The 8,984-nt window shown below is 42.7% G+C and overlaps 1 protein-coding gene across 6 annotated transcripts in view; it reads right to left on the bottom strand.

The window, feature by feature from the left end:
* Rnf130 (ring finger protein 130) overlaps positions 1-8,984 on the bottom strand; it is a 98,490-nt gene that overhangs the window by 14,734 nt on the left and 74,772 nt on the right. The window contains exons 8-9 of one of the 6 annotated variants that reach the window (XM_021176681.2): positions 7,216-7,309; positions 2,048-2,258 (exon numbers count right to left, since the gene is read on the bottom strand). The exons of 2 other annotated variants lie outside the window; for them this stretch is intronic. In XM_021176681.2, coding sequence (XP_021032340.1) covers positions 2,243-2,258; positions 7,216-7,309 — 110 coding nt within the window. In that variant the 3' untranslated portion in view covers positions 2,048-2,242. Of the gene's footprint in view, positions 1-2,047; positions 2,259-7,215; positions 7,310-8,984 lie in introns of those variants that run through there. 3 more of the 6 variants (XM_029483902.1, XM_021176683.2, XM_029483904.1) reach the window with 3 other exon arrangements.

Below are 8,984 nucleotides of genomic sequence, written 5' to 3'. Positions count from 1 at the left end.
AAATAAATAAATAAAAAGAAGTCAAGCATGCATACCGTGCCTACTGAGGACACTGAGTGTAAGGTTCACTGAGCTCATGAGTTCAAGTCCAGCTTGGCACATACAGACTGTTTCCAGATAAAACAACAACAAAAAACCCAAAATACCAAAAACTCCCCAAAGACCTCAGATCAATATCCTAATCTTTCACTTTAGAGAGGAAAACAGCCAGCTGTGTGCAGCAGGTGGTGCACATCTGTAGTGGAGCATTCAGAGGCTGCAGGTGGGGGTTCAGCCTGGTCGCGTTCACAGTGCCAGGACCACCAGAGCCATGTGAGAGGATGAGAGGTTGAGGGGGTGAGCAAGTGAGCCCCAACAAATGCAGGAACCCTAACAAGTGCAGGAGCACACTAGAGAAACTAGAAACTTCCTAGGAAGAGGAGCCTGGACCACGTGGGTTCTCAGCATCTGAAGGACCATCGGCCCTTGTGCTCTTCCTAACACAGAGGTCAGAGCTGGTGAGATCAGCGTTAACAACGATGCCAAAGTGGAGCAAAGAGCCAAGCATCTCTTACAAACTAAAGAAGTTGTCAGACAGTCCTAGCACACTGAAACGACACACTCTGTGAGTGGGACTACCCTAGGAATGGGAGGCTGGTTCAGAACATGGAAAAAGTGTAATCATTGGGATTTGCCTTGGCTGCAACAGCACTTGAGAGAATTGTAGGTCTGAGGTCATTCTGAACTGCATTGCCAAATCCTGTCTCAAAAAAAAAAAAAAATCAATATATACTATGTTAATATGGTACAAAATGCCACAAGATCACTGCAATAGGTACAGGGAAACGTTGACGCCATCTAAAAGTTTTGGGGTAAAAGCATCCCGTAACCTCCGGACATATTACTTTCTCAAGTTGATGGAGAGTAAGAAAATCCTATAGCTAACTTCCCACTCAATGCTGACCAACTGAATTCTCCCTTCTACCACGGAGATTGTAATAAAACATGAAAGTTAGTTTATATCTTTTATATTCACTGCCTACCTAAGGATGAACAAGCAAGAAAGTAAAACAGACTATAAGGAGACATAAAAGACCCCTAGACTCAAAGGACATGATCGTGTACATAGAAAATCCTAAAGAATTCTAAAGGTTAGTAAAATTCAGCAAACTTGCAAAAATAGCATACAAAAATAAACCATACTACTACAGGAATAAAGTATTACTACATGACACAACATAGATGATCCTTGAACACACGATGAGGGCCACGATGTAAAAGATTACACATTGTAAGACTACATTCATTGGAAGTGCTCAGAATGGGTACAGAGAAACATGCGGTTTTATAGTTCCCAGGGCTGGCACGAGTGGGAAGTTCTGTTAGTGGATGTGTGGTTTCCTTGTGGAGTGACAAACTGTTTTGCAATTAAGAGACCTGTGACAGTTACGTTGCCTATGAAGACCCGCAGAAACATGACAGTTCAGATACCTTAATGTAAAAGGCCAAGAATTGACTACTCTACAGTTTACAAATGTTGACCATCCTTTAAGCATGCAATATGACAAAATAGCTCAACAATTTCTTCAATAATATTTCATTTACACATGTCAAAATGGTTCTTGGCTAATTCTTTTGTGTTCACTTTTTAAAAAATATGTAATATATACACTAAGTAAAAGGATTATCTTGGTTTGCAAGTCTTAACACCTCATTCCTTCCTCCTACAATTAATTTATTGAGCACTTACTACATGCAAAGCACACTCCCAGGTATGGGAGACACAGTGGGGAGCAACACCTGCAAGTTATGGGTGTGAAGCTAGCATCCCAGTGAAGGCGCAAGGAGAGGTTGCCAGGTGAACAGGCATCCTTGAAAGGAAAACAAAGTCAATCAGCTGAGCACTGAGGGAGCAGTGCCTGCCACACAGGATGTCCCTGCTCTGCTATACCAGTCAATGCAGGAGTCCATGGTAAAGACGAGCAGCCCCACTGCCCCTATCCTCTTATGTAGTCATGAGCACATTATACATGTGGTATCAAAATCAGCCTCTGAAACACACGCTGGCGAAGGATACTTAGCAACACGGTACTTTTATTTTATTATTTATTTATTTTAATACAAAGCTTTGGCATTAGCAATTTTATGAAAAAATAAAATGTACTAAAAATAAACGCTTGTGTGGCATGATTGGTAAATGATGCACAAAAATAGGTTCTTTTTTCCTTCAAGGCAATCAGTCAGAAAGCAGTGTTTTCCTTCTTCAAAACCATTCTACCCTAAGGAATAAAAGGGAAAACAGAGGTCATTAATCAGTTAAAGGGAGGTTGTCAGCATTCTAACACAACAGAGATGGATCCTAACTGCAGGACGGCCTGAGACTGCCCCGCCCAAGTACCTGTCTTGTCTGAGACAGCGGCTTCTCTCTCACTGGTGGTCAAGCCGCTCACCCTCTCACAGTGCTTTAATATTCCCAGAGTGAAAGATGGCTTAACAGTGCCTTGTTTATTGCATTGGGATAGTGTTATCCAAGCTGGCTTGCGGCTGCCTTTGTTGTGCATGCTCCTCTTATCACCCTGGACTACTAGGGCTTATTTGGAAGAGCTAAAGAGCAGAGTTCAGGGATGTGTGGAGCTGTTTCAGACCTTGCTCAGATTCTGGGTGTATGGAGTGTGACCTTAGTGCCTCTCTAACAGGAGCTGAAAAGTGCCTACAGTCCTTTGGGAAGTTTTCTGGTGCCCCAGGATCCTGTTTGTCCTTTGTGTTCCTGACACTATCTAGTTTCCTGAACCTTTGGACTTGGCTTCTTCCCTAAGCAGGGTCTCCCTACCACCATGTATACTTCATTTCTACTGTCCCAAATCTGATTTTTTCCTCTGTGTTGAGGATCCATGCTTCAAAACCCTGGACCTTTGGCTATGCATCATCAAAGAAAACAGCCACCATGCAAAGCCTTGGGCACTCCCAGCGCTGCCCCTCCAGTGGAGGCACCGGAGCACGAACTCCTGAGCCTGCCCTGCTTCCGCTCACCCTGCAACCCTCTCTCCAGTGAGACTCCTCAGTGCAAGAGCAGCAAAGTGCACAGTGCTCCCTCCCTCGTTCCTTTCCTCACTTCTAACTCCCAGAGAAGGCCTGGTCTCTAAGCTCATCCCTGTTCCCATGGGGTTGGTGCCAGTGAGCACTGACTGGGACATGGCATAAAATGAGGAAGGGAGGGAGCTAGCTAACGGTCTCTGGGAAAGGCTGACGTGAACAGCAGTCACTTTTCATAAGCACTTCTGCTCATCTTTCATAGGCCCAACTGAAGGCACCACATCTCCCCTGTAGTATCTCCTCAGAAAAACTGGGCATTACGATACAGAAGGGCTTTTTAGGACCACCACACTAGACACTCTGGGAAAAAGGAAAATGGCTACTGCCAAAGACCAATGGCAACTATTGCTTTGTTTAGGACTCCTTTTCCAAACCATCTTCTCAGAAACTACTTTCTCCTCTGATCACAACTGAATACGTCAGTGTTCTTTCGAGCAGTCAGAGCCAAGCAGTATAAAGAAAGGAGCTGGAGTCAGAGGCAGAGGCCTGAATGCCACTGTCAATCCCTCCCTCTGAGCCTCACTGTCCAACTGTGTGGCTAAAAGAATCAATATGACAAGAAGGGAATAGACTTATTCTCTACATACACCTCAGAAAGTAACATTAAGTCTTTGTGTTCACAAGAAAGGTATTCATGGTAACATGAAAAAACAAAGATAAATATTGGTCTGACCAAGAGTGTTTGACTGAAAAAGTAGACATCTAAAATTCTTGACAAGTGTTTCTCAAACTGCCCCTGAAGTCCATTTAGAGCTTGCACTGCAGGGAAATAAAGTGCAAGACAGTTTACATCACAGGATGTGGCAGGCAGTGAGAGCTACTCTTGTGAACTTTTGTTTTAGTCATGTATGAGAAAGTACTATAAGGTCGCAAAGTAAAACGGCTTTCATTCTGGGAGATGGCAAAAAAGATGCCTGGTAACTTTGTTTTTGAAATTCAGTCTTGCAAGAGGGAACTAGCAAGCAACTCCAATCCTTGTCACACAGGTTCTGATCCCACCCAGCAGCATGTGACTCAAAGGGTGACCTGCCCTAACAACCTGGTGAATAGCCAGGCAACAACTGGCCAACTCATTAGCTTACCAGTTGTCCATAGAGACAACTCTGCCTGATACAAAGTTACCGTCTTCCATAAAACCCATTTCTCAAGGCTCTAGAAAGCTCTGCCCTCTTCTGTACCAGCTGTGCAGTGTGAGATCCCTGTGCACACAGAGGGGCACTCAGTCCACAGCAAGTCCTCTCTTTCCTGCCAGTCCTTGGGAGCCCTTGAGACACTCTCACCTCCTCTTTCCTCCTTTCTAAGCAAAGCATCCGCAAGATATCAATGACTCAGTTTCAGAGCCTTTTATATCAACACTCTGCTCATCTGTCAATATTCTTCTCAAACAGAAGCCTAATGAGCTGGCTGTGGTGATGCACTCCACATCTTGGCTGTAAATTTATTGGTAGATAAAGGCAAAATGAGTAGGTAGATTAAAAAGAAATCCACAAATGAAGAATTATAAAATTGTTTTTAAAAACCTTTTATCCAGAATAAAATCATTTAGGAATTTTAACCAACCTGTTAGAAAGACACTGGCAGAGTGACTGATCTTTCTCTTTCATGATAAACGGTTTTAAAAAAACAACAACAACTAAGTAACTCATGCTTGCAAAACCAAAACCCCAAGTTACAGAAGCTCACACTGGGAAGGAAATAGTACCCTAGCCATAGAACCTAAGATACCCACCACCAGTATTGTGGTGACCCTGAGGTGTGTACACACACATGTGCACATGCACACACGCACTCACTCAATTTTCTCTCTGAATGGGATTATGAATACTGTCCTTTAGGATGGTTTTGAAGGCAAGGAAGTAACAGTCAAACGAACAATTGCAAATCAACCATCTACAAAGTCTAATGGGAGAAGGGTTGACTAAAACATGCTCGTGAAGACCCATAACTCAAGTTGTGAGTAATGCACTGATGCATGCAACTGAAGTCTATGACCCCAGTACTTGGGCTCCTATTTAGCATTCTCTAAAGTATCTGATGTATAGACTGAGCAACTGGGACGATTCTGAGTAAGAGGACCATTAAACTGTCTGGTAATTCTATCCAAGGGCCAGAGCATCACTATTGATTTGTACTGGTTGTTACATATAGTTGAATTCTTTAAAATATTTAATTAGGTTTACTTATTTTATGTTCAGGGGTGTGTGTGTGTGTGTGTGTGTGTAATGGCATGTGTGTGGAGGTGAGAGGACAACTTGCAGGAACCTTTATTTTTTTTCTTCCATGAGGTAGATTCTGTGACTGAACTCCAGTCAGGCTTGGCAGCAAGTGCCTTTACTAACTGAATCATCTCACCAGGCCCCTCATTGGTAAAATCTTAAGAACTGGGTTTCTATTATTATCTAGCTTGATTTAGAATGGTCAAGACAATTGGCTACAGACCAAACAATGACATCACTTTAAATGAAAGTGTTTTTGAAATCCTGGGCACCTACAGTTCCTATGCTCTGTATCTAATTTCATGGATAAAATTAAATTGGCTTTATAAAGGTCATATCTCAATTTTTAAATTATATTTATCTATTTATTTTTTGCCTGTGTGTCTGTTTGTGAGCATATGTACATGTCCCATGGTGTGTGTGTGTGTCTGTGTCCCATGGTGTTTGTATGTATGTGTGAAGGTCAGAGGATAACTTGTGAATATTGGATTGAAGTCAGGTTGTTAGGCTTGGCAGCAAGTGGCTTCCCTGTTGAGACACCCCACTGGCCCCAGATGGCCATCTTTTTCACAGAACTGTAGCAGAACCTCAGCAGAATTTGGCTAACATTTATTGAGCACTTATTACAAACTAGGCACTGTGCTAAGTCAAGAGCCCTATGACACATACTATTCATTATCTGTTTATTTTGATGATTAAAATAATATTCAGAAAATTTAAATGCCCAAATCCTACAACTGGAAAAGAGGAACCAAATCTATGTGTCTGACTCTACAGTAAGACACTAAGGACTGACGAAAAATTGCATCTAGTAGCATCAACAGAGGTAGCTAGCTGCTGACCAACCTAATACATAGGTGAAGCGTATTCATCTCCAGGGTGAAGAATGACAGGGTACCACAATAGCCTCTCAATACATATGGGGTCATGGATGCCACAAGGTATTCCCTGTAAGTATTTGTCAACAGGTAAGATTAGAGGTAACAGTCAGCAGAAGTCAAAAGTTTTTTGTTTCCTCAGCTGAAGTATATTAATTATTCCAGGAGACTGGTTATTGTTGGCAACTTAAAATGCTAGGTCATACCCCAAGACAGAGAGCACACGATATGCACCGGTGGCAATGTGGGCTGGAATGTGGGTACTGGCCCAGGGTTGCATCCATCTCAGAGGTGTATGACTACTCCAGTAAAGAGAGGACTGAAGAGTAAATGGCAACACTCAGAACAAAAGCACACAAGGCCCTGCCAGTGTCACGTCACCAGGGAATGCGACTTCTGGAAAATCACTGCATCAAAATGATCAAAAGGTTTCCCCTATGACGACATGCAGCATCTGCTGACATTCCCAGCCCTGAGCCTTCCTTGGGGGCAGGGCCATCTATCTCACCATTAAGAAGCCTGACTGGTGATTCCTGGAGGTCAAATCTGACTTTCTGTATCCAGTCCTGGCCTCTGTCTGCCCTCTGAGAGACTGTCTATTCTGCTATCTCTACTCCCAACTGTGTTCTGAAGCAGTGATTTCCTTCCCATTTCTTTCCTGTCTTTGATCATAGGCAAAGGTTTCAGTGTTCTCCTGGTATAGTCCTATGAGCACACACCTAGTGGAGTTATTCCTGTCAATGCTGAGGCCACTGACATTCTTCACATACGAAGATCGTTCTGGTGGCCTAGCATCTGCATGACACTGTGGATCCAGCTTTGTACTAAAGGGAGCCTCCAGAGCTTCGCTCATGTGTGCTGGCCTTACTCAACTCCCATTCTGTGTGACTGAAAAGAGATGCTCAGGAAATCAATTATTTTGCTAACTATGATCCCACTGAGATCGGCAGGGAACAGGTGGGAAGCTAAATCTCACCACCTTCATGAAAATTACATGTTTTCTTGGGATCGTCTGGCACATGCAATCCAAAAAACAATTTGTTACTTACTCATTAGCATTCAAGCTAGCTGTGGCTCTGATGATCATGTAGCAGAGTGTGAGAGCACTGAGGAGGCCAAAACTGGCAATAATAAACCATTCTTCTGTTGACAAAGGAAAGGGAGGAAATCACTCTGGGGAGAAGGTTTAAGTCAAATCGATGTCAACACTTCCCTCAAATACGAAGCAGACGTCAACGGAGGTGTAAGCCAAGGCTGGCTCAAGGAAGTCAAGCAGGAGGAAGTTTGCCAGAAAGCTACTAACTAGAGAAGGTTAGTGGAAGTACTGGGAAAAGCTGCAAGGAGAAAGGAAAGCATGGCTCAACCATCTCTTTAAGTGTAGATCCAGAAGCACACGAGGAGTGGGGCCACCAACGGGCACAGGGAAGTAATGGAGAAGGGCTCTACGTGGGCACACGTGTCACTGTGAATTTAGAGGATAGAACAACCATACTTATAACCATTTTCCAAATTTCCTTTTGCTATTTCTGCATGATTCTAACATTCAGTCTTAGATAAGGGTTAGGAACATAGAGTGGGGTTCTTGAAAGTCTTGTGGGTATGCTAAGCAGAAAGCTACTCCTCCAAGCCACTCATGTCTGCCCTGTTTTCTCTTACTTATCAGTATACTTAGAATATTCATATTAAAAGGACACATCACAGTTGTGCCAAGAAAATAGGTTCACAACTCCTGCTGGGAAACAAAGCTGGTCCTCTGTCTTTGTAGAAAAGTAGGAGGGCTGGTGACCTAGAAGGCACTTGGCTCATCAAAGAGTTGGAACTCAAGTCAAAATCAAAGTTATATATGCATGGGGAGGAGGGGAGACGAACCTGGGGCCTTAGAACCGATCCACAGTGTTAACTATAAAATAGTCCCACAATAAACTAAATAGGGATGGCTTAACAAGGTAACTCTATAAAGTTCCTCTACATTTGTATCAAGGCATGACAAATGTTCATATGCAAAACTGTGCCTAAAAGGAGAATTTCTTTTTTTTTTTTAAAGATTTATTTATTTATTTATTTATTTATTTATTTATTTATTTATTTATTATATGTAAGTACACTGTAGCTGACTTCAGACACACCAGAAGAGGGCGCCAGATCTCATTATGGGTGGTTGTGAGCCGCCATGTGGTTGCTGGGATATGAACTCTGGACCTTCGGAAGAGCAGTCGGTGCTCTTAACCACTGAGCCATCTCACCAGCCCGAGAATTTCTTCATTTAACCATTTTAAAATTAGTATACAAAATAATGGCTTCCATATGACTTCATATATGAAGTATATGGACATGAGTATTTTTTCAGGAAATATTTTAAATTATGTGTACATGTATCTATACTTATGTATGTACCTGTGTATTATAAATGTATGTGAGCACAGGTGCCCATGGAGGCCAGGGGTGTGGGACCCCACTTGGAGCTGAAGTTGTACGTGGGTGTAAGGAGCCCCATGTGGGTGTTGGGAACCAAACTTAAGTCCTCTGGAAGAACATCAAATGTTCCTGACAACCCCACCTTGGATATTTCTTAGTCTGGGTTTCCTGAATCCTAAAGCCACATAAACTGTGTGTGCACATGCTTTTTTTTTGCTCCCTAGGAAAGGCTTAGAGAACTTGTTCTCTAGGCTCTCAGGATGCTGATTTGATCCACGAGCTAATCTTTGCAGGCCTGATTGGTTTATATGATTAAAATTCCTAGCAAACTCTTTTCATATGACACGGCAACAACTGCTTCTTGGATTACAGATTTCCATAGCATTAGATTTAAGCTTTTTAT

Source organism: Mus caroli, chromosome 11 (assembly GCF_900094665.2).
Source record: "Mus caroli chromosome 11, CAROLI_EIJ_v1.1, whole genome shotgun sequence".
Lineage (NCBI taxonomy): Eukaryota > Metazoa > Chordata > Mammalia > Rodentia > Muridae > Mus > Mus caroli.
Note: the sequence above shows the minus strand (reverse complement) of the source record. Positions and strands in the feature narration are given on the sequence as shown.